General features: G+C 40.3%; 1 protein-coding gene across 1 annotated transcript in view; it reads left to right on the top strand.

Moving 5' to 3' along the window:
- LNX2 (ligand of numb-protein X 2) overlaps positions 1-27,013 on the top strand; it is an 88,846-nt gene that overhangs the window by 56,081 nt on the left and 5,752 nt on the right. Inside the window, exons 4-8 of the mRNA XM_043477808.1 lie at positions 1,382-1,581; positions 5,185-5,553; positions 7,744-7,884; positions 11,138-11,315; positions 16,593-16,824. Coding sequence (XP_043333743.1) covers positions 1,382-1,581; positions 5,185-5,553; positions 7,744-7,884; positions 11,138-11,315; positions 16,593-16,824 — 1,120 coding nt within the window. The remainder of the gene's footprint in view (positions 1-1,381; positions 1,582-5,184; positions 5,554-7,743; positions 7,885-11,137; positions 11,316-16,592; positions 16,825-27,013) is intronic.

Below are 27,013 nucleotides of genomic sequence, written 5' to 3' on the forward strand. Positions count from 1 at the left end.
TCCCACCTCTCCCCGCTGCCCTCCCACATGTTGTTTTCCTCTTTAAACAATTAACTTTGAGATATGGTTCACATACTGCAGAAGTCACCCTTTTAGGGGTACAGTTCTAACAGTTTGCAGCTTAGAAGCAGGACACGGAACTTAGCCTGAGGAAGGGGACCTTTCCACTCCCTCTTATATTCAGTCCAAGATTCATTGGTCGTTAAACTGCTTCTTATTGTGTTTGTGTTCAAATGTTTGCTTGTCACTCCTTGACTAAGAAAACAACAATATCAAGAGCAATGAAAATAATGACCCCAATTAAGTGCCTCTTGTGTCAGGCTCCGTGCAAGACCCTCTCCATCTGCTAACTGACCCAAAACCTGTGTTGGTGCCATGAGGAGGTTGTATCGGGGAGACTCTGGGGAGACTGGTCGGTCAACATGTGTGGCCAGAGGAGGACTGGGTGTGTCTCTGATGGTGAGGCCACTCCTCTGACTGCTTCGATGCTCTGGTGGCCCCCATGACTCCTGCCCGCTAGGAAAGCCTACAGTCATGGCTTCTGGGCATAGCTTGGTGGTTGGCCCTGGGTGTTTACTTTTAAATATATGTTTCTTGAAGAAGTTCCTACAAATTCAGATTTTGCCCGCCACAGCCATAACCGTTTTTTAAGACACTCCCTTTCTCAGGACCTGTGTGATTTCCCTCTCACCCCTGTGGTGACCACATACCAGAACTGTCTTTTCTTTATACTGCTGTGCATTGTTGACATTTGTTTCACCCTCCAGGGGCTTCCTTCACAACTCCATTGATAAAGAATATGCCTGCAATGCAGGACACCCCAGTTCAATTCCTGGGTTGGGAAGATCTGCTGGAGAAGGGATAGGCTACCCACTCCAATATTCTTGAGCTTCCCTTGTGGCTCAGCTAGTAAAGAATCTGCCTGCAATGCGGGAGACCTGGGTTTGATCCCTGGGTTGGGAAGATTCCCTGGAGAAGGGAAAGGTTACTCACTCCAGTATTCTGAGCTGGAGAATTCCATGGACTATACAGTCCGTGGGGTCGCAAGGAGTCGGACACAACTGAGTGACTTTCACACATACCACCCTCCAGACTGTCTCCAGTTAGGTTGAGGTGATGTTCTCTTAATACAACTTTCAGATCTCTGTGTCACCCCTCATGATCTGATAGGTAGTAGCTGGTTGCAGTAATTTACTGATCACCTTTAGGAGAAGAAATGTTTAGATAATCTTAACACACAGATATTGTTTGTCATTCTGTTTTCTTATCCAGTGGTATTGCATAGCTATTAATGTAATATGACTTCTTTGCCTGAAAATAATCAAGATATAAAATGTTGTTTCTCTTTCCATCTATTTTTCTCTCACTTTTAACTCGGCAGCCACACCACAACCACTTAGCTTACCAGAAGGTGAAATCACCACCATCGAAATCCACCGGTCTAATCCTTTCATTCGGCTAGGAATTAGTATTGTGGGTGGCAACGAAACGCCACTGATTAACATTGTCATCCAGGAAGTCTACCGCGATGGGGTGATCGCCAAAGACGGACGCCTCCTTGCTGGGGACCAGATTCTTCAGGTACTCATTTTAATTCCTCTGTCAACTTGGCGCTTTCTCGTTCTTACTCATGAGATTAGAACAACATTGTGGTACTGTGGGACCTGCGTTGTATGTAGGTGAGTTTTGCTGTTTTTATATGCAAAGTATGTCAGATTTTGTTTGCAATTTCTCCCCTTTCCCAACAGCTGGCTCGGGGCAGATGGTGTTTTCTTAGCCTTGGTGCTGAGGGGAGAGAGAAGTGAGGCTTCTGTGTGGGATGAAGTTACAGCCTGGCCCACTGTGCTGGCTTGTCCACCTTCGTCCTTCCAGTTCTGCTTAGCCCTTCTCCCCTCTCTTTATGTGAGCCACTGACCACCTTCACTGCTGCATTCGTCATGTGGCATGTCAGGACAGTGCACTGTGTAAGTGGACTTGTCTTTTCTGTGTGACCGCAGCCACCCTGATGGAGTGGATGTCACTCTTAACATCCTGCCAGGCATAACCACCTCCTTTATTGAAGTAAACCTGGAACCTCTAGGAATTTCCCCAACCCTAGGTGTATGCTGCCCCTCAGGTATGTTATCCCTACTGTAACACTTGGACCCCAAACCCTTAGCACAGCTGACACAGACGGAACTTTCCAGCAGGGTTTTGTTTAGAAATACTAAGAAACAGGGTACAGGAAGCGTCCACCAGTCCTGCTTATGTAAACTGAGCTTCTTGACTGTGCAGTGTTTACCAGTAAGCTCACTCTTGACTGCACAGCTGTGATTGCTCTCACCTTATAACATTAGTCTCTAGCTGTACGAGGCTGGCAAAGCCTGTGGGCACCTCACCTGTACTCCCAGACCCGAGGCTGGGTCCGCAGGCTGCCCCCACATCCTGACACGCGGGCAGTTCAGGAAAAGTAAAGAGCCCAGCTGCCCTTTTCTGCAGCTCATACAGTGTCTTTTCTTTGTCCCATTTTCTCCGACTGCCAGCCATTCTGTTAATAAGTGTACATGGGTTTTTCTGTTTTCTTTTTTGCCAACAGTGATATACTAGCATTAGGTATTCTTTTTCTAAATTTTAAAGGTAAAAATACTCTGTTTTCATTTGCATTTGACTACAACTGAGGTTAAATAGTTTTTTAGGCTTTGTTTGCTAATGTAGCTTTAATATCTGTTTTAGAGAATTGTGTTAAGTAATATAACTGAATGCTTATAACTCAACATTACAGTTATCTGAAATTATTGACTATATTTTTTGAAAATTAACCCAAAGCTATAGACATTTACATTGTAGAAATTCCAAGGCACTGTTTATGGAGGCATAATACTAATAACTCTAGTAATAGTCATCTGAAATCCAGTTTAATGATTCAAATTGGTAACAAAAGTATGAACACATAACCTGATTAATGAATTCAAAAGGATCTCTGCTACTGTGGGCCCTAACTTTTGCTTGGCTTCATGACTGGTTGTGCTGGAGCCAGTAAGTAAAGCCACACCCCTCACCCACATGTGGAGTATTTATGGTCACTCAGAAGTGAATACCGGGAAAGAAGGCTGCTTGAAATTTGTTACTATCTGGTTATCTCCATCTTTGTATGAGCTACATAAATAATACAGGGAGCCCAATTTGAAAATACCCGAGAGTTGTGAAGATGGTATATTTATAGAGCAAAGAGCCCCAAGCCTGTGCTTTTATTTTAACAAAACTATTTGCAGTAACAGGTGTGGCTTTGGTTTTCCCACATTAAACACACACCTTCTTCTGCTAAATAGGCTCTTTGACGAGGAGACCCATATCCCTTCAGGGCCTTTTGTGATGCAGCCTTTTGAGCAGTTGGAGGAAAAAAAATACTGCTGGTATAAATTACATTAGTGTCACAATTAAAGATAATACAACTTTTAGAGCATTATGAAGAATGAGTGTTCTCAGTTGGAGCTATTATCAGTGATTGAGGCATGTTCAGTTTTGAAGGAAAATAACTACAGCCATGTGTTGATTGAAAGTGAAGTGAAAGTGTGAGTTGCTCAGTTATGTCCGACTCTTTGTGACCCCATGGACTGTAGCCCGTCTGGCTCCTCTGTCCATGGGGTTCTCCAGAAAGAATACTGGAGTGGGTTGCCATGACCTTCTCCAGCGGATCTTCCCGACCCAGGGATCGAACCCGGGTCTCTTGCACTGCAGGCAGAATCTTTACTGTCTGAGCCACCAGGGGAGCCCCATGTGTTGATTACACTGGTACAAAGCACATTTAACCAAAATGGTAGAGTTTACTCTTCTGGCACTGCTTTTACAAAGCCTAGAAACAATAATTTATTTGGTCTCTTCTTTCTCTGCATTTTTCCAGCAACCACACATTCATGAGGGAAAACTTTTTTCCCTTGGGGGATATTCCACACCTACTGCTCAAGGCTAGTTAAGAGGCTATATGCTTTTGCATGGCTACGCCTGGGTTTCGGCCAGAGTCATGTGATATCTGAATGCAAGGACAAATGTGAGCAGAGAGCTAGGTGGCTCATAGCTGAATAGAAAGGATGGTTTTTGATTCATGGATCCATGGCTGAGTAGTCTTTTTAGACACTGCTTTAATTATGTACTTGATCCTGTTATACAGTGTTCTTATTGAGGGCTTGGGTGGCTACCAAATGCACAGAAGTCTCAGACTTGGGAGAATAGCAAGTTTGTGTATGATACCTATGAGTTTGATTGAAGTTTTAAAGATGTCAACAGGCCAAAATCAACAAAATTTCAAGGTAACAGTGTTCAGAACTATCAACCCTAGATTAATAGAAAGTGGGGAGGCCTTGCTTCACGTAGATTAACATGAAAAAAATGTAAGGAGTTCAGGTGATCACACCTACCTCAGCCAGAGCCTGTCACTGCTGTTCAGAGCCTTGTCCCCCTCGCTGTCCGTTGGGTCGGGAGCAGCTCTCACTGTGAAAAATACAAGAGCTGTGCTAATCTCCTCTCACTGGGTAAACAGCTGGAGCTGGGTGTATTTTCTTAGTGATGTCACATGTCCAAAGATCAGTCACTGTACTTATTTTAGAGTTACAGAGTTTAATAAGTGTTCTGTGAGTACTAAATTATGCTTATATTTGTTAGATACATTATACTTGTGAGCCAAAGAATTAGAGTGAAATTATGATTATCTGCTTTAAAGTAAAAGTCACTCATCTGAAATAAGATATATTTGGATTGTGCCGGTTTCCTTAAGTTTATTTTCTCTAACTTAAGTGGATTTCATTTGACCAATCAAACTTGTAATCCAATAGACCTTCCCTTTCTGTTCCATTAGAGCTAGTCTTTCATCACCCCTTGCCATACCTGATGTTGACTAACTAGGCTCATCCTGACTCGGTGGAGTGGATAATGGTAAATACATTTTACATGTGAGACACTCACACAAGCTCTGAAATCCACCACAGGTTATCCAGCTATCATTAAAGGCTGTGATCTGAACTACCAATCTCTACTTGCTGCTCTTCATTTTAAGTTAATTTTAGGAAGTCTGTCTTTTAGAATGTCTTTGTAAAGTGTTCTTTGTAAATAATGACTGTGTATGTTTTCCACAAGGTTGGTCTCCTTTAGAAATGTTAAACATTTCCACAACTTGGGAAAGTAAGAGTCATCCTGGTGCTTTCTTTCCAGGTCAACAACTACAACATCAGCAGCGTGTCGCACAACTACGCCCGGGCCGTGCTGTCGCAGCCCTGCAGCACGCTGCAGCTCACCGTGCTTCGCGAGAGGCGCTTCGGCAGCCGTGCACACGGCCACCCCGAGGGCGGCTCGCCCCGGGAGGAGGTCTTCCCGGTGGTGTTGCACAAGCGGGACTCTGCTGAGCAGCTAGGCATCAAACTCGTGCGCAGAACCGACGAACCGGGCGTCTTCATCCTTGACCTGTTGGAAGGGGGGCTGGCGGCCCAGGACGGCCGGCTGAGCAGCAACGACCGGGTGCTGGCCATCAACGGCCACGACCTGAAGCACGGGACGCCCGAGCTGGCCGCCCAGATCATCCAGGTGAGCCCCGCCCACGCCCACTGTGCATGCCCAGTCCCTGGCGGAGCTCAGTGCAAGTTCTCACCGGCAGGTAACACTGCAATCGGCCCGGGGGTGGTGCAACGTCACCTCACTGTTGAGCGCAGCCTCCTAAATTCTTCCACACTGTTTAATCCATGCTAGTCTAGCCTCACACCAGCTGAGCTGCACCCCTCCCGTGACCTTCCAGGCGGGCTGTTTCTAAAGGTCCTCTGGTGTCACGTGGCTGGTGGTGGTGTCCACGCTTCACCAGGGAGCAGCGAGACCCCACGGGAGCTGTGGTCAGTGAGGGTGTGGCTCACCTAGTCTCTCTACTCCCGTGCACTTCACAGTCCATAAAAATAGAGGAAGGTAACTTACTATTCAGAGTATCTCTATAGTGCCTTAAAAAAAAAAAGAATCCAGAGCATTTCAAACACATAATAGTCTCTGGAAGTAGGTTGTCATTATTAGAGAAAAGAAATGTGTTTTCAGTAACAGCATCAAAACAGATGAGTTAAAAACCAGAGAAGATCTTTAGGTTCTAGGATGCCATGGCCTCTAAGGGGGAGTTGGGGGTGGAGGGGGGGGTCCCACAGCCTTACAGGAAGGTAAAGCAAAATGGGTTTTTTTAAGCAGGCACAACACATACTGCAGTGGAAACCAAGCATTCGCTAACTGAATATCTGAAATTAAGGTAGGTTGATAGTCACGAAATATGTATACGTACATAGAATCAAATAACAATGAGGTTTTAAGACTAAGAAAATCCAGGTTTCACTCCCCCTTTAACCTACTCCCTTTTTTTTCCACTTTTTGGTTAAATGTAGCCTTTAGGGAACGTGCTCACAGCCATACTACACTGAGAGGAGGTTCAGGCATTGGTCTTATTTCATAGACTTCAAGCTTAAAGAAATCGAATACCTTGACATTCCCTCACATCAGAGGCAACACTCAGGGCACCAAGGGCTTTACCTGTGAGTCGCATCACCTGCTGCACTGCTGAGAACAGTTGATCTTGTGGGGCGGGGGGAGTGGGAAAGAAAGTTAACCAAGTTTGGGGATTTGTTAAAGGAAATGAGTGAGTTGGATGGGCTTTTTGAAGTGAGAGGTCAGTTCAGTAAGATAGCCAGGAAGAGAGCAATATATATTGACTGACTGTGTCTCAAGCAGTATTCTAAATTTCTAACCAAAATGTGGAAGATATAGTTACACAGGTAGAAAACACACTTAAAGTTTTTCATCGGAAATACATTTATTTGGATTTTTATAATTCAAATAGTTAAATCGTTTCATCATATTTTGTGCTGTGATTTTTTTTCCCCAAAGCATAGAAAACTCAAGTTGCTCAATTTAAGTTTCTTTTCGAGAAAAATTAATGGGTTTGATCCCTGGGTTGGCAAGATCCCCTGGAGAAGGGAATGGCTACCCACTCCAGTATTCTGGCCTGGAGAGTTCCATGGACAGAGGAGCCTGGCAGACTATAGTTCATGTGGTCACAAAGAGTCAGATACGACTGAGCAACTTTCACTTTCAATAATCTTATTGAAGATTGTAAAAATAACAGATTCTGTGTCTAAAATGGAAATAAAATACCGAAGATAAAATATTGAAAATATATTAAAATTGAATTTGCACTAAACACTGCAAGCGATGTCAACATTGTTTGGAGAACATCCTTGCAAACTCCTGAGTGTATGTGTCCACAGATAGACACATTTATACAACACTTACACATGCACTTACCTTGTAAGGTCTGAATTTGCAGCTTTGTGTCTGCAGCATGTTGTGAATGTCTTAACCACAAAAGTAAGTGTAGAACCATGTCCTGATCTTTACCAGCTGATTGATTCAGTCATCTCCTGTTGACAGACTTACATGTTTTGTTTTCATTTTAAAAGAAAGTTACCCTTCAAGAGGTCCTGGGGAGGAAGAACACCTCCTTGGGGAGGTGGACTACTCTGCCTGGGTTGTTGAGGAGGGGGTCTGGGGAGGGTCTGTCCAAGAGCTGTGTGTGTATTTCAGCAGCAGACACCTTGAACCACAAGCTCACAAGACCAGCTCCCTTCCTCCTACCACCAGGCACTTGCAGCCACCCCAGGCAAGGCACTGGCGCAGTGATGGGAATTACCTGTGCTCTGTGAAATGAGAAACATCGGTAATGACTGGCGGCTGTGTCTGTGTTTCCTCCAGGCCAGCGGGGAGAGGGTGAGTTTAACAATTGCCAGACCAGGGAAACCCCAGCCTGGAAGCACCGTCCGAGAGGCAGGAACTCAGAGCAGCAGCCAGCACCACGCACAGACGCTGACTTACAACAGACCCAGCTCGCATAAGGTGAGGCACCTGCTCATGGTTCTGAATTCATCCACCCTCCAAGGATAAGTCATTACAAGCTGGTGAGACTTTAATGAGGGCTCTTCACTCCTGGAGAAGATGCACAGAAGTATTTGTGCAGTGTGCATGTCCTGCCACCTTGGAGAGTGCCTGTCTCAGTCCCTCAGTCAGTAGTTTCTTGGTGGGGAAGGTCTCCTGCCAGGTGATTAATGAGAAGTATTTGTCCAGAAAAATCTTTGGTTTGTTTAGTTCTATTTGAAAGTGGGACTTAACTTGCTCATTTAAATGTAAAGTTTACATAATTGAAAAGGCATAATGAAGACAATGATTGACAGCCTGTACTTAGCAATTGTGGGTAGTTTGCCTAAAACAGAATTAGACATGTGAATATTAAACACATAACTATAAATTTCGACATTACATGTATAGCATATGTTTTTATCTTCTAGAATAGGAAGACTGCCCTAAATCTTTTAAAATTCTTGTATGTTTTATCCCTGCTTCTTCAGTATTTCACTGGTTTTGTAACTTATATCAAGGTCTTTTATTTGTGCTAAGAATTTTGATACTGTCTCACTTAAGTTGCAGAAATTTAAAGAGGGTTTATAGTTCCTTCTTGCTAAGTGAGCTTCCACAGTCAATCTCTTTAAGTAAAATTAAATTTCTTTACTAAACAGAAACATCTGTTGGTCTGCGTAAAACCACAGAAGTTCCCTGTGTGCTCAAATGACTTCTTAGTGTAGGACAGTATTTGAGAGAATACTTACCTTTGGAATGTCACAGGGACCCTGAGAAAAGCACCCCTTAACAGCAGAAGTATTTTTGGCCTGTCAGGTGTATCTGGTTTCCTAGCTTAAGTACAGACTTGTCACTGGTTTCTGGTTTAGTTAATACATGTAAGAAATTGTACCCACATACTCGTTCTCATTTCGGAACTGAAATTGAAGTATATGAAGGAAACCTGTAATTTCGCCTTCGTGATGATGATCATGAAAAAGGACTTACTGTTTTGAATAGGAATTTCAAATAGTTGTTTCATACAGCTCATCCTTGCTTTATGCATATAATATATATTCCTAGAGTCGGACACGACTGAGCAACTGAACTGAACTTATGTGACAACATTTTAAATAGAATAAGTTTAGCATTACTGTGTACTCTGCAAATCTAATTGGTTAGAACAACCACATGAAATGTACTTTTAAGTGTTAGCTATTTACTACTAAAACACTGCATTTGTTATATAAAATCCTGATTTGGAAAAAGGGTCTCCTAGGGAAAACAAACACAAATTCACCCAAAAAACCCTGTTCAGATGATTATAATCATTGTAAAAATCACGATATACATGAGCCGGCTACTAGGCCTCTAAGTAGCTGCTTAAACATTTGTATGATTTAGTACTTTAATTGAAATATACTGAGTATAGTCCTTAAAGTTTGGTTTGGTTCCGTTCCCAAGGAGAAATCGTATATCTGAGCCCTCTAGACAAATAAAACAACCATCTTTAATTGATTAAATACCTGAAAGCCAAAATTGCTTGTAAATATACTCAAGACTACTGAATTTACATGAGTTGTCTTAATAAAGTGGGTTTTGTCCATTTTTGAAGGATACTCAGATAGATTTCATACCTTTAAACAGGCCACTGCCTTAAGACATTTCCAAGTTTTCTTCTAGGTCATAACATTTTCTAGGAGTGCTAGGCAGTTCTTGCAAGTAGCTCCCTTAAATAAAATTTCAAGAGTTATATGTGTTCTAGGATCAGAGAAAGGGAGATGGGCCTGCAGTTTCAGGGGCTGGATTAACAGATAGGTACATGTCAGTGTTTTCAAATCATGTCATTAAAGGAATGCTACAATTCTGTAACCATAAACCCATATTTCTATTGTTGATATTGTTAATAATGTTAATTCTTACCTGCATTTTCTCATAGTTGATAAATGTTGGAAACCTTCTGACGTTAGCTTTCCCTGTGGGATAGTAGTGGTGTGGTGTGGGTGCACACAAACATATGTATTACGGAGTGCATCATATTATGTGCACATATTCATATATTTGCATCTGCTCAAATCCCTGTGCAGGCACTTAAAGAGCTGTATGATTTGGGACAAGTTACAAGAGCTGAGCTGTTTCCTCATCCATAAAAGGGGAGAGCCAATAGTACTACTTACTTTGAAGACCACAGTGAAGATTAAATTAAATAATGTATATAGTGCTTCCCTGGTGGCTCAGTGGTAAAGAATCCGCCTGCTAATGCAGGAGACACGGGTTTGATCTCTGATCCGAGAAGATCCCATATGCCAGTAAGCCCATGCACCACAACTGTTGGGCCTGTGCTCTGCAACAAGAGAAGCCACCACAGTGAGAAGCTCCTGCACCTCAATGAAGAGTAGCCCCCACTTGCCACAACTAAAGAAAAGCCTGTGTAGCAGTGAAGACCCAGCACAGCCAAAAACAAGTAAACTTAAAAAATAATGCATATAAAGCCATGAGCTTTGCACTTAGTAAGCCTTCAATATTGTTTTAATATTCCTATTACATATATGTACCTTGATTTTATTGAATTCTATTTTCAAAAGAAAACTGGTTATCAAGAGTATCTCAGTAATAAGTAACAGTAACAGATGTCAATAAAAATAGCTTTTCCCTGAGAATATAGTTCGTTGGGGATTTATTTCCCTGTCATTAACTTCAAAAATTCAATTATTTTATATCCTTTTAGCTTTTCATAAAAGGTTTGAAGGTAGATTTGCATCTTCTTCATGACTTGAGTGCTCTGATAACCTTTGTTAGTCAGAATCAGAAGATAAGTGTCTAGCCTTTTTGTTTTTGGCAGTTAGGAAAATCCACACTTTAATACCAGTGTCAACTTTTCTCTCAAAGAATAGAAGAGAAAAATGGAAGTAAAATTAATTGGCTTCTTTTCAGGATCTTAAAATTCAAGTGCATTATTTACTTCTGTACATTGATCTGACCTGGGAGCTCATGGTAACTATATACAAATGATGAGCTTGTTTTACTTGGACTTGACTGCGTCAGCAGCCCTGAGTGTTTCAGTCCCAGTTACAGTCATGTGAGTTTGCCAGAGTTTGCCATTGTGTGCCTGTGAAGAACTGTGTATTGCTTTCAATTCTATAGTGATTTTTTTATAAATGCCTTTATAGTTGCCACGTAAGTTTTTACTCCAGCTGTCTTTACCTTGCCTATATATATTATTCATTATCCAATAAGTTTTTCTTCTCACATTTAGGATCTTGCCCAGTGTGTTACATGCCAAGAAAAACACATCACTGTAAAGAAAGAGCCACACGAGTCCCTTGGGATGACAGTAGCTGGGGGCCGAGGAAGTAAGAGTGGGGAGCTGCCCATCTTCGTGACCAGCGTGCCCCCTCACGGCTGCCTCGCACGTGACGGCAGAATCAAGAGAGGTAAGCTGGGGCTTGGACAGTTTCACCACATCTCTCAAATTCAGCTCGCGTTCTTACAAATAAAGAATATCTAACAGAGTTTCCTATTAAGCATAGCTTCTTAAAATAGCCCTTGCATCAAGAATCCCTGGCCTCCGGGATCTAATGCCTGATGATCTGAGATGGAACTGATGTAATAATAGAAATAAAGTGCATAATAAATGTAATGTGCTTGAATCATCCCAAACCATCCCCCGCCCCCAACCCCAGCGGAAAAACTGTCTTGCATGAAACTGGTCCCTGGTGCCACAGAGGTTGGGGACCACTGCTTTACATATGGAAGCATAAAGCCTCTGTAAGGTTAGAAAAATTCCTAATGTAAAGCGAAATCGCTGGAGCTTAATAATGGTTCTTTTACTTTCTAACAGTTACTCAAACTGTTGGGTTACTTTATGTTGGAAAAGATCCTCTAAGAGATTAATGTTCCCAGCATTATGGCAGAATAGATACTTGGAAAGATCATCTCTCTTGATTTTACTAACTGCCAGCAGAAATACACTTGCTGACTATTAAAGTGTCTGAGTGGGAGGAAGCTCACAGAAGAGGTGGAGCAGAAGATAAACTTAATAAAAAGGTAGTGGTTTTAGGGAGTAATTCAGTCACAATTTCACAACCCCCCTCAATACTACTAGAGAAGGAAATGGCAACCCACTCCAGTATTCTTGCCTGGGAAGTCCCATAGACAGAAGGAGCCTATAGTCCATGGGGGTCACAAGATTTCAACATGACTTAGCAACTAAACAACAGGCAATACTATATAATTTGTATGGGGGCTGGTGGTTGTAAAAATAGCATTCTCAATATATTTGGTTTGTTTCATACGGAAAAGTGAGTCTTAAAAGCTATTTTCCAGAAGTGAAGTTGGAGCCCTACCTTACACCATGTATAAAAATTAACTGATCCAAGACCTAAATGTAAGAGCTAAAACTTCTAGAAGAAAACCAAGTGTAAATCCTCACGGCTTTGATTAGGCAATAGATTAATCAATTGCTATCTTAGATATGACACCAAAAACACAAGCAGTAAAAACAAAAACAATAGAAAAGATCAGTGAAACTAAAAGCTTGTTCTTTGAAAATATGAACAAAATTGATAAACTTTTTGTCAGGCTCATCAGGAAAAAATGGAGAGGGCCTAAATCAGTAAAATTAGAAATGAGAAAGAAGTTAACAATCAACACCACAGATATACAAATACAAAGGACTGTAGAGACTACACTAGCAACTCTATGCCAATAAGATGGACAACCTATGAGAAATGGACAAATTCTTAAGAGAAGTACAATTTCCTAAGACTGAACCAGGATGATATAGAAAATATGAACAGACTGATTACAGGTACTGAAATTGAATGTCATAAAAAAAGCTCCCAATAAATAAAAGTCTGTTACAAGTGACTTCATAGGAGAATTCTGTCAAACATTTAGACAAGAGTTAGCACCTGTTCTTCAGAAATTATTACAAAAAATTGCAGAGGAAGAAACACTCCCAAACTTATTCTATGTAGCCACTATCACCCTGATACCAAAACCAGACAAAAATACCACAAAAAAAAAAGAAAATTGCAGGCCAGTATCACTAATGAACATAGGCTCAAAAGTCCTTAACAAAATACTAGCAAACTGAACCCAACACTACATTTAAAGGATCATATACCATGATCAAGTGGGATTTATCCCAGGGGTACAAGGATTTTTCAACATCCACAAATCAATCAGGGTGATACACATTAACAAATTGAAGGATAAAAACCATATGATCATCTCAGTAAATGTAGAACAAGCTTTTGACAAAATTCAACATCCATTTATGATTAAAAAAAAAAACTTTCCAGAAAATAAGCATAGAGGGAAGCTACCTCAACATAATAAAGACCATATGTGACAGACCCACAGCTAACAGATTCAGTGGTGAAAAGCATTCTGTCTAAAATTTGGAACAAGACAAGATTATCCACTCTTACCATTTTTATTGAATATAGCTTTGAAAGTCCAAGCTACAACAGTCTGAGAGAACTCTAAATTGGAAAAGAAGTAAAACTGTCATTCTTTGCAGATGACATATTAATATTTAGAAAGTCCTAAACATGCTACCAGAAAACTACTGGAGTAGTTTTCAGTGAATTCTATAAAGTAGCAGGATACAAAATTAGTGCATAGAAATCTGTTGCAATTCTATACACTAACAATCAAAGACAAAAAAAGAGAAGGGAACAATCCCATTTACCATCACATCAAAAAGAATAAAATACCCAAGAATAAACCTACCTAAGGAGTTTCCCTGGTGGCTCAGACAGTAAAGAATCTTCCTGCAATGCAGGAGGCCAGGGTTCAATCCCTGGGTTGGGAAGATCCCCTGGAGAAGGAAATGCAACCCATTCCAGTATTCTTGCTTGGGAAATCCCATGGACAGAGAAGACTGGCAGGCTACAGTCTGGGGAATTACAAAGAGTTGGACACAACTGAGTGAATAACACTTTCACTGTTCAAGAAGGCAAAAAACCTGTACTCTAAAAGCCATAAGATGCTGATGACAGAAATCAAAGATGAGACAGATGGAGAGATGGATACCATGTTCTTTAAGTGGAAGGATCAATATTGTCAAAATAAATACATTACCCAAGGCAGTCTACAGATTCATTGCAATTCCTATCAGATTACCAATGGCATTTTTCACAGAACTAGAACAAAAAACTAAAAATTTGGAAACACAAAATATCTGGAATAGCTAAAGCCATCTTGAGAAAGAAAAGCAGAGCTGGAGGAATCAGGCTCCCTGACCTCAGACTATACTACAAAGGTACAGTAATCAAAACAGTATGACACTGGCACAGAAGAGAAATACAGATCAGTGAAACAGGACAGCCCAGAAATAAATGCTATAGTCAATTAATTACATATCTATAGTCAGTTACAAGGGAGGGAAAAATATACACTGGAGAAAAGACAGTCTCATCAGTATATGGTGCTTGGAAAACTGGACAGCTACATGTAAAAGAATGAAATGAGAACATTCTCTAACACCATATATAGAAATAATCTCAAAATGAGTTAAAGACTAAATGTGAGACTGGATACTTACTATAAAACTCCTAGAGGAAAACATAGGCAGAACACTGATGAAAACTGAAGCAATGTCTGGATCCGTCTCCTACAGTAATGGTAATAAAAACAAAAATAAACAATTGAGATCTAATTAAAAGATTTGCACAGCAAAGGAAACCGTAAACAAAACAGAAAGACTACCTACAGAATGGGAGGAAATATTTGCAAATGATGCAGCCAACAAGGGGTTAATCCAAAATATACAAACAGCTCAAATATCAAAAACAAAAAATAAAAATAAAAAAAATAGACGATCTAAACAAATATTTCTCCAAAGAAGACATTAGATGGTCAAAAAAGCATGTGAAAAGATGCTCAAGATCTATGTATTTGTATATATACATAAAGCTGAATCACTGCTGTACACCTGAAAGCAACATGACATTGTAAATCAACTAAAGATCTAAAACAATAAACTGGACTTTATAAAAATCACAGATTTTTCTGCTGCAAAGAATACATCATTAAAGTGAAAAAACAGCCCACAGAATAGGAGAAAATATCTGTAAATCATGTATCTGATGAAGGGCTTGTATCTAGAGTACTTATAGAACCCTTATAACAATAATAAGAGATAAACCAATATTAAAATGGGTAAAGGATCTGAATAGTCATTACTCCCAAGAAGATACACAAATGGCCAAATAATCACTTGAAAAGATGCTCAGTGACACTGGTTATTAGAGAAACAAATTCATCACTTGGATGAATATAGTTTAAAAAGACAATAACAAACACTGGCAAGGATGTAAAGAAACTGACTTATAATTTGCCAGCAAGAATACGGAATGGTATGATTGTTTTGTAAAACAGTTTAGCAGTTCTTTAAAAAGTTAAACAGTTGTCATATGACCCAGCAAGTCCATTTCTAGAGAAATGAAAACATACATTCACAAAAAACTTGTACGTGAAGGTTTGTAGCAGTACTTTCCATAATAGCCAAAAAGTAAAAACATCCCAAATGTCCATTTACTGGTGAATGGATTAAGAGAATGTGATTCATCCATACAATGGAATATTAATTGGCCATAAGAAAGAATGATGTATTCCCATATTCATTCCCACATTCTGTTGTACAGTAGAAATGAATCTTGGAAATATGCTAAGTAAAAGAAGCCAGTCACAAAAGACCACATGATTCCATATATATGAAATATCCAAATTATATCTATATGTCTATATATCTATCTCTAGAGATAGAAAATAGATTAGTAGTTGTTTAAGACTAGTGGTATGGGGTTTTGGAGGTGATAATAAAAATGTTCTAAAAATGAATGTGATGGTTGTACATCTCTGACTATAAAACCATAAAATTACAGATTTTAATTGAATGGTATATGAATTATATCTTTATAAGGCTGTTTTTTTTAAAGTTATTCTGTTGTGGAATTTGAGGTAATTTTATTTGTTTATATATATTTTTAATTTTTCTACAAAGACAATGTTTTGCTTTAATAATCTGAGAAATGATGAATTGGGAGAGGATTTCTGTGGACTTTCTTAGTACAAATGTTTGTGCTTCTTATAAAACTAATCCTTTCCTTCCTAACCTTTTATATAAGCTGCATTGCTCTTTTTCATTATATGACTCAGCGTAGCAACAGACACTATTTTTCTTCCTCAAGCAGAACATGTTCAAATCATGAATTTCGTTTATGTTGACCCAAGGATACCCTCTCTACACACTCTGATAAGTTTGCACTGCGTGAGCTATGTAGAGCTGTCTAGATGTATAAAACTGTATAAATATAAACTAGAATGTATTAAAAATCCATTTCTAAGGGCAAAAGATCAAATCATTTTCTTAATTGGAAGGAACTATAGAGAGAGAAATGACAATATCCAGGGCCCGTCCACTGCTACACCAGTGCTGACAATGTGAACCCAACTGAATCCCACAGCCACAACTTTTCCTGTATATTACTACATTTTTAAAAATGTTTTGAATTATTTGGGAGTGTTCTCTGTGAACTGGATTTTCCTTCAGTATTCTAGAATTATAAAGAAGAGAAAAATGGTCTCTTTTCTCATTGGAGTTTTTGGACCTAACCTTTGTTGATTAGTTTACAGATAACAGGATTCATAGGGAAGTAACCACTTGGTAACTCATTTTCCTTGTTTCTTCATTTGAACAGGTGACATCTTGTTGAACATCAATGGCATTGATTTGACCAATTTAAGCCACAGTGAAGCTGTGGCTATGCTGAAGGCCAGTGCCACGTCCCCCACAGTGGCCCTGAAAGCGCTGGAGGTGCAGGTGGTGGAGGAGGCTGCCCAGGGCTCAGACGAGCCACCCAGCGCTGTCAGTGAGAACGAGTACGACGCCAGCTGGTCCCCGTCGTGGGTCATGTGGCTCGGGCTGCCCAGGTACTGAGGCTTTTCTGTTGTTTTATGGAAAAGTGTCATTACAGCCTTTATCAGGGTATAGCACAGCAAGTTGATGAGGAAGGAAAGAGGCTTTAGTTAGATAAAAGTGACAACCCACTCCAATATTCTTGCCTAGAGAATCCTGTGGACAGAGGAGCCTGGTGGGCTGCCGTCTATGGGGTCTCACAGAGTCGGACTCTACTGAAGCGACTTACCATGCATGCATGCATTGGAGAAGGAAATGGCAACCCACTCCAGTATTTCCCAGAGACGGAGGAGCCTGGTGGGCTGCCGTCTATGGGGTTGTACAGAATCAGATGTGACTGAAGCAACTTAGCAGCAGCAGCAGCAACAACAACTTCAAATCAGGTCAGTTTTTCTTCGTGCTGGTGTTCAGTCGCTAAGTCATGTCTGACGCTTTGTGACCCCATGGGCTGTAGACCAGGCTCCTCTGTCCATGGGATTTCCCAGGCAAGAATAATGGAGTGGGTTGCTATTTCCTTCTCCAGGGGAACTTCTCAACCCTGGGAACAAACCCATGTCTCCTGCATTGGTAGGCAGATTCTTTACCACTGAGCCACTTGGGAAGCCCCCGGTTTTTCTTAGGTTATTATAGTCAAAAAGGTAAATTTAACAGTAAGAGCTAAACTGAAGAGATTTACATATGCTTATAAAAATGACCCCTACTAGAGGCTCCCACATGGGCTGCTGTGAGAGTGGGCGTTCAGTCTCCTGCTCAGAGCTGTCCTTTACCAGCCTTCACTCTGACACGTGCTACTAGAGGCTCCCATGTGGGCCGCCATGAGAGTAGGCGTTCATTCTCCTTGCTCAGAAGACTGTCCTTTACCTTCACTCTGACACATGCTGGGACTCAGGTGTATTCTCCACTGGGAAAACCAGGCCAAAGTGTCTTCCTGTCCCAGAGCTGTTCTAAAAGCCCTTTCTTAATCCTTTTAAGTCTTCCTTAAAAGGAACGTAAAACTGAGTTTTTATTGGACATAGAAAGTCTGTAAGCCAAATCACTGATGTTCACGAGTATGTGCTCTTAACCCCTGTTAGAAAGAGGTCACAGCTTTTGACCAGCTGACCAGCCAAGACATTCTGCAGCTGGTTAGTATCTGGTCATGAGACATTTGGGACCTCCGACCATGGCTGTGTGGGTTTGGTACTGAGGTAGGGAGGATGCCCATTACATTATCATCTTCGTTTCCAGCTCAATTTAGGTTCTTACTATGGAGAATACTGAAACTGAACTATGACAGAACATTCTTTTAACCCAGTGTGAAAATGATCGATTTTTTAAGTAGTAAGAATGTACCAGTTTCTGAGCCATCTGGCTTCATTTGGAATAAATTACTAATAGTTAGCATTTATATGGTGCTGTACGGTTTATAAAGTATTTTCACATAAAGAATAACAGGGGAAAAAAAAGAATAACAGAAAAAAGCAAGAACATTATTGAATTTAGTTTGTTAATTAATTTGCTAACTTGTTCTCTTGGTTAAAAGGAAAAGAAGGGGAAAAAAAAGAAGGCCCAAGGTTGTAATAGGATTACTGTTACAGGGACCTATAGGGCTGTTGTGGAGAGAGATTTTTTTTTTTTTACAACAAATATGATTAATTGCTTCATAGGTTTATTCCAAGCACCAAAAGTGATCTTTCCCCCCATTAAAAAGTCAACATAGCTATAAATGCTTGCTTTTCAATTCCTACAGACATGCCATTCTAAGTTGTGAGGTGTTGGCCCTGAGAAGGAACCTAACTGATTATAAACATTCATCCCAAAAGTCTTTGTGAGAAGTTGTGCCCTCATGCTGAGCAGTTCCGCACAGGTCCCCCCCCACCTCTGCCTCTGGACAGGACAGGACCAGTGAAGTCCTGGAGAAACACTCCTGCTACTTGTAGCTCTCTTTTTCTATTATCCCTGGCTAGTTTGGGGGTCAGCACTTCTTCCTGTGTTCAGAGCATTTTCTGATGTGCCAGGAACAGTAACAAAGATTTTAGGTGAGAAATACACAATATAGTACAAGACAGTCAACAGATTCAATGCAATGTCTATCAAATTACCAATGGCATTTTTCACAGAACTACAACAAAAAGTTTTAAAATTCATATGGAAACACAAAGGCCTCAAATAGCCAGAGCAATCCTGAGAAAGAAAAACAGGTAAGTGGTCAAGATGGTGGAGTTAGAAGGACCTGAAGCTCACCTTCTCCCACAAACACATCAAAAGTATATCTGCACATGGAATGAGTCTCACAGAGTGCCTGCTGGCTGCTGGCAGACGACCTCAGACAGCTGAAAGGGCAAGAGAATCTTGGGCTTCAGAACTGAGACCCGGGAGAGGACTGGGGTTGGCTGTGCAGAAATAGCCAGGGAGTGGTGGGCATCTGCTGCGACTGCAGAGGGTGTACATGGAGGACAGCTGGCCACCCTTGAGACCAGGTGCCAGTGTCTGGGGATGTCCAAGGCGAGGGGCAGGACCCACTGTTTTCCCCATATGCACACTCGCAGAGGGCAGGACACAGCCTGCACAGGATCCAGGAGCCATCATGAGCCACTGCTGCCGCCCCCCCAGACACCAGGAGGGTCACAGCTGCTGCCGTCTCCCTCTCAGACTCCAGGCATGGTCGCAGGACACCATCATGTGAACCACTGCTGCCACCACCTGCCCAGATGCCAGAAACTCACAAACCACCATTGCTGCCCCCTGGGACTCCAGGAGTGGTCTTGAGCTGCCTCCATGCCCACCGTGTGCTCTGGGGGTGCCACCACTGCCACCAGAAACTCCAGAAGCAGGTCAGCCACTGCATCTGCACACCCCCATCAAAGGGACACAACCGGCACACACTGAGGAGAGGCGGCAGGCATCCATGCTAAAGACAGCCCTCGCACCAAATATATTAAACCCTCACAAGTGACACAGGGGTGCCCCCTCACGTAAATAGGCCCCCAAGACCACAGTTTTTCCTAAACTCAGAGTGAGAGAAATAGAAGTAAAGTAAAGCAGAGGAACCATTTCCTATTAAAAGGCTGAGAGAATTCCCCTGAAAGAACAAACAATGAAAGACCTCTTCAGTCTAATAGACACCAATTTTAAAAAGGAGATAATGAAAATATTGAAGGAATTAAGAAAGGTTATGGACAGAAACGCAGAGTACTGTAGAAATGAACTAGAAATACAAAGAAAAACCAAGAAAAATAAGAAAGCTCATTTGCAGAGACAGAAGCTGAGCTGAAGGCAATGAATAGCAAAATGAATAATGCAGAAGAATGAATAAATGACCTGGAAGAAAGAATAATGGAAATCACCCAGTCAGGACGGCAGAGAGCCAAGTGGGGGGGAAAAAAAAGTGAAAGCAAGAGTGCCATGGGGTAATATAAAGTGTGCCGGTTTACTCATAATAGGAACTCTGGTAGGGGAAGAAAAAAGAAAATGAGATCAAAATGTATTTGAAGAAATTATGGCTGAAAATATCCCAAACCTAAAGAAGGAAACAGATACTCAGGTTCAGGGATCACAGAGAGTTGCAAACAATCTAAACCCAAACAGACCTACACCAAGATGTAGTATAATACAAATGACAGAAGTTAAAGAGAGGATCCTAAAGGCAGCAAGAGAAAAAGTTGATTACAAGGGAACCCCCACAAGGCTATGAACTGACTTCTCTGCAGAAATGGCAGCAGGCAAGGGAGTGGCGAGATAAATTCAAAAGTCCTGAAAAGAGAAAAATATACCACCCAGGATGCTCTCTGCAAGAAGATTATCATTTAGAACGGGGAGAGAATTTCTCATACAAGTAAAAACTAAAGAATACAGCAATACTAAACATATCCGAAACTCTAATAATTTGGCCACCTGATGCAAAGAACTGACTCATTAGAAAAGACCATGATTCTGGGAAAGATTGAAAGCAGGCGGAGAAGGGGGACAACAGAGGATGAAATGGTCAGATGGCATCACCGATTCAATGGACATGAGTTTGAGCAAGCTCCAGGAGTTGGTGATGGACAGGGAAGCCTGGCGTGCTGCAGTCCATGGGGTTGCAAAGAGTTGGACATGACTGTGTGACTGAATTGAACTGAAAACATATCCGAAAGGAAAGATTGAAAGGTCTTCTCTAAATAGGAAAAAAAAAAAAAGTAACAATCTACAGGAAAGAGAAAATCATAAGTGGAAAATAAATCACTTATATAAGCCAGTACACAGATTAACATATCATTGACCAGAGACGTATGTTTTTAGAGAGTAATACAATTAATGTGCTCAGTTGTGTCCAACTTTCTGTGGCCCCCCTGGACTGTAGCCTGCAAGGCTACTCTGTCCATGGCATTTTCCAGGCAACTTTAATGGAGTGGGTTGCCATCTCCTTCTCCAGGGGATCTTCCTGACCCAGGGATCAAACCCACTCCTCTTATGTCTCCTGAATTGGCAGGTAGATCCTTTCAAAACTGATGCATCACAAAATTTTGGGTTTCTAAAAGAACCCCCCTCAAAGATCCATTTTGTTTACTATCATGGAAGATAAAAGAACATATTCTAGAGGAAATACCACCCATAGGACTAAAAAAAAAAATGCCACCATAAAGTGTACCATCTGCTCTTCCAGGGGAAAGCACAGTGAGACACTATGTTTTTGTAATAGATGTTGTGATCCCCTGAACAGAGGAACCCGCCACACTGCCTGCCATGCTCTAATGAAATACTAGAATGCTTTACAGTAAGACATGTACAAAGTCTCAATAAGTGCAAAAAAAGTTGCTGATGTGATTTGAGTTTACTCAGATGCAGGTATTTCAATATTCACTAACATAACAAATTGCTGGCACAGGTGTTACATTTCTGCAAAGGAACCCCCCACCCCAGTCCATAATATGTTAAAAAAAATAATAATAATTCCATTAAAGTGATGACGACCACACTGAACAACAAAAGAATGAAAATGAAGATGTAAAAGACGTCATCAAAATCATATAAAATGTGGGAGAGGAGAGTAATTAAATGTAGATTTTTTTCCCTCTAAAATGTGTTTGAGCTTATATGACTACCAGTCTAAGGCAAATAGATATAGGAAGTGGGTAACATACTTGAAAAACAAGATAACCACAAATCAAAAATATAAAATAGATTCACAGAAACCAGAAAGAAGAGAATGTAAGTATAATACAAAAGAAAATCAAACCACAAAAGGAAAAACAAAAAAACAAGGGACAAAGAAGAAATATAAAATCAATGGGAAAACAAAGTTTAAAATGACAATAAATATGTATATACTACAATAAATATTATGTCTACTACTGTGGACAAGAATCCCTTAGGAGAAATAGAGTAGCCGTCATAGTCAACAAAAGAGTCCAAAATGCAGTACTTGGGCGCAATCTTAAAAACGACAGAATGATCTCTGCTGGTTTCCAAGGCAAACCATTCAGTATCACAGTAATCCCAGTCTATGCCCTAACCACTAATGTCAAAAAAGCTGAACTTGAACTTGGACGTTTCTATGATGACCTAGAACTAACACCAAAAAAAAAAAAAAAGATATCCTTTTCATCATAGTAGATTGGAATGCAAAAGTGGGAAGTCAAGGGATGCCTGGAGTAACAGGCAAGTTTGGCCTTGGAGTAAAAAATGAAGCAGGGCAAAGGCTAACAGAGTTTTGCCAAGAGAACGCACTGGTCATAGCAAACACCCTCTTCCATCTACATGGACTTTACACATGGACATCACCAGATAGTCGATACTGAAATCAGATTGACTATATTCTTTGCAGCCAAAGATGGAGAAGCTCTATAGAGTCAGCAAAAACAAGACCAGGAATTTACTGTGGCTCAGATCATAAATTCCTTATTGACAAATTCAGGTTTAAATTGAAGAAAGTAGGGAAAACCACTAGGCCATTCAGGGATGACCTAAATCAAATCCCTTTTGATCATACAGTGGAAGTGACAAATAGATTCAAGGGATTAGATCTGATAGAGTGCCAGAAGAACTATGGACAGAGGTTCATAACATTGTATAGGAGGCAGTGATCAAAACCATTTCCAAGAAAAAGAAATGCAAAAATGTAAAATGATTGTTTGAAGAGGCCTTACAGATAGCTGAGAAAAGAAGAGAAGTGAAAGGCAAAAGAGAAAAGGGAAGATATACCCATCTGAATGCAGAGTTCCAGAGAATAACAAGAGATTTAAAAAAAAAAAAAAGTCTTCTTAAGTGAACTTTGCAAAGAAATAGAGAAAAACAATAGAAAGGGAAAGACTAGATATCTCTTCAGGAAAATTGGAACTATCAAGGGAATATTTTGCCCAAAGATGGGCACAATAAAGGACAGAAACTGTATGGACCTAACAGAAGCAGAAAATATTAAGAAGAGGTGGCAAGAATACATAGAAGAACTGTACAAAAAAAGATCATAATGACCCCAGATAACCATGATGGTGTGATCACTCACCAGACATCCTGAAGTATGAAGTCAAGTGGACCTTAGTAAGCATTACTAAGAGCAAAGCTAGTGAGGTGATGGAATTCTAGCTGAGCTATTTCAAATCCTAAAAGATGATGCTGCTAAAGTTCTGTATTTAATATGCCAACAAATTTGGAAAACTCAGCAGTGACCACAGGACTGGAAAAGGTCAATTTTCATTCCAGTCCCAAAGAATGTTCAAACTACCACACAATTGTACTCATTTCACATGCTAGAAAAGTAATGCTCAAAATCCTTCAAGCTAGGCTTCAACAGTATGTGAACTGAGAACTTCCAGATGTACAAGCTGGATTTAGAAAAGGCAGAGGAACTACAGATCAAATTGCCATCATTTGTTGGATTATGGAAAAAGCAAGGGAATTCCAGAAAACCATCTACTTCTGCTTCATTGACTACACTAAAGCCTTTGTGTGGATCACAACAAACTGTAAAATTTCCAGTGAGAGCCAACTCATTGGAAAAGGCCCTGATGCTGGGAAAGAGTGAAGGCAGGAGGAGAAGGGGGCAACAGAGGATAAGATGGTTAGATGGCATCACTGATTCAATGGACATGAGTTTGAGCAAATTCTGGGAGATAGTGAAGGGCAGGAAACCTGGGGTGTTGCAGTCCATGGCGTAGCAAAGAGTCAGACATGAGTGAGCAATTTAACAAAATACATATCTTAGTAAATTACCTTTAACATCAGTGGATTAAATGCTCTAGTCAAAAAACAGAGTGGCAGCTGGATTAAAAAAAACAAGAGCCTGTGATATGCTGCCTGTAAGAGACCCACTTTAGGGCAGAGGACACATGGATTAAAAGTGAGGGATGGATTAAAAGTGAGGGGGTGGAAAAACATTTCATGCAACAAATTACAAAAAAGTGGGGGCTGTAGTACTCAGACAAAATAGACTTAAAAGGCTATAAAGATAAAGACAGACAGTATATAATGATAAAAGGATCAATACAAGAATAGGATTTTATACTCATCAACATATATGCATCTAATATAGGAGCACCCAAATACAGAAAACAAATACTAGCAGACATAAAGGGAGAAACTGATGGGTATACAATAATAGTAGGAGACTTTGACACCCTAGTCACATCAATGGACAGATCTTCTAGACAGAAAATCAGTAAAGCAACAGAGATCCTAAATGATACAACAAAGCAGTTAGGCTTAATTTATATTTTCAGGATATTACATTTTTAAAAAACCCACAATGCACTTTCTTTTCATATGCACGTGGCACATTCTCTAGGAATTAACCACATACAAGGGTACAAAATAAGCCTCAAGAAATTTAAGAGTACAGAAATTATATCAAGCATCTTTTCTGATCACAATGGCACAAAACTAGAAATTAACCACAGAAAAGGAAGAAAAATCAATTACATGGAAACTAAACAACATGCTACTAAAAAAATCAATGGGTCAACAAGGAAATCAAAGAGGAAATTTTAAAAAATACCTTGACAGATGATAGTGAAAGCATACAAAATTTGTGGGAGTGCAGCAAAATTATAGGGAAGTTCAAAGCAATATAGACCTTCCTCAAAAAAACAAGAAAAATCTGAAATAAACAACTTAACCTACCACTTGAAAAGATTAGAAAAAGAACAAACAAAACCTAAAGTTAGCAGAAGGAGGAAAATAAAAGATCAGAGAGGAAATAAAATAGAAATTTAAAAAAATAGGAAAAAATAAACACCAAGAACTGGTTCTTTGAATGGATAAAAAAGATTGACAAATCTCTGGCCAGGCTCACCAGGAAGAAAAGAGAGAGAGAACCCAAATAAGCAAAATAAGAAATGTAAAAGGAGACATAACAACCAATGCCACAGAAATACAAAAAAAATGAGAGAAAACTATGAACAATTCAGTGCCAACTAATTTGACAATCTAGAAGAAACAGATAAGTTTCTAGAAACATACAGCCCACCAAAATTGAATCAAGAAGAAATAGATAATTTTAGATTACTAGAAGTGAAATAGAATCTGTATTTATACTATCTTAGACTTTTTACTTTATATTGGTGTATAGCTGATTAAGAATGTTGTGATAGCTTCAGGTGCACAACAAAGTTACTCAGCCATACATATGCATGTATCTATTCTCCCTCAAGTTCTCCTCCCATCCACTCCCTACAAACAAAAGTCCAGGACCAGATGGCTTCACACCAAATATACAAAGAATTTAAACCAAACCTTCTCAAACTCTTCCAAAACACTGAAGAGGAAGGAATGCTCCCAAAGACGTTCTGTGAAGTCACCATCACTCTGATGCCAAAACCAGACAAATTGCCAAATTCACTGGATCATAGAGAAAGCAAGGGAATTCCAAGAAAAGTCCTTGATGCTAGGAAAGACTGAGGACAGAAGGAAAAGAGGGTGTTGTCAGAGGATGAGATGGCTGGACGGCATCACCGAGGCAATGAACATGAACTTGGGCAAACTAGGAGATGGTGAGGATCAGGGAGGCCTGGCGTGCTGCAGTCCATGGGGTCTCAAAGAGTCGGACACAGCTGGGCAACTGAACACCACTGCCACCACCACCACCTGTGGATGGCAATTTGTTATGTAAGTGAACATTGAAATGTCTCTGGTCAATATACTTTTGCGTAACAAAAGATACATTAATACGTCTCTGGTCAATAATGTGTTTGAGTGGCCATATACCCAGGCAATCCACAGAATTTAATGCTATCCCTATCAAATTACCCATGACATTCTTCATAGGATTAGAACAAATAACCCTAAAATTCATATAGAACCATAAAATACCAGAATTGCTAAAGCAATACTGAAGAAAAATAGCAAAGCAGGAGGCATAATCTTTCAGACATCAGACAGTACTACAGAGCTACAGTACTTGAAACAACATGGTAGTGGTACAAAAACAGACATGGATCAATGGAACAGAATGAGCCCAGAAATAAACCTACACACCTACCATCAATTAACCTCCAACAAAGGAGGCAAGAATATACAATGAGGAAAAGTCTCTTCAGCATGTATTGTTGGGAAAGTTGTACAGCTGCATATAAATCAGTGAAGTTAGAACACATCCACTCGCCATACACAGAACAAACTCAGAATGGCTTGGAGACTTAAAACAGGACCCCATAAAACTCAGAAGAGAACATAAGCAAAACACACTTTGACATAAGTCATACCAATGTTTTCTTAGGTCAGTCTCCCAAGGCAATAGGAATAAAAACAAAAATAAGTGGGACCTAACCAAATTTACAAGCTTTTGCATAGCGAAGGAAGCCATAAACAAGACAACCTACAGAATGGGAGAAAATATTTGCAGACATGTGACCAACAAAGGTTTAATTTCCAAAATATATTGATATAAGCAACTTATACACTGAAACAACAGCAGCAAAAAACAACCCAATCAAAAAATGGGCAGAAGATCTAAATAGACATTTCTCCAAAGAAGAAATACAGATGGCCAATAGGTACATGAAAAGATGTTCAACATCACAAATTATTAGAGAAATGCAGATAAAGATACAGTGAGGTACCACCTCACAGTCAGAATGACCAACATCAAACAGTCTACTAATAAATGCTGGAGAGTGTGTGGAGAGAAGGGAAGTTCCTACACTGTTGGTGGGAATATTAACTGGTGCAACCCCAATGGAGAACAGTATGGAGGTTCCCCAAGAAATTAAAAACAGCTACCATGTGATCCAGCAATCCCACTGGGGGGAT

The sequence above is a fragment of the Cervus canadensis genome, chromosome 9, assembly GCF_019320065.1.
Source record: "Cervus canadensis isolate Bull #8, Minnesota chromosome 9, ASM1932006v1, whole genome shotgun sequence".
NCBI lineage: Eukaryota > Metazoa > Chordata > Mammalia > Artiodactyla > Cervidae > Cervus > Cervus canadensis.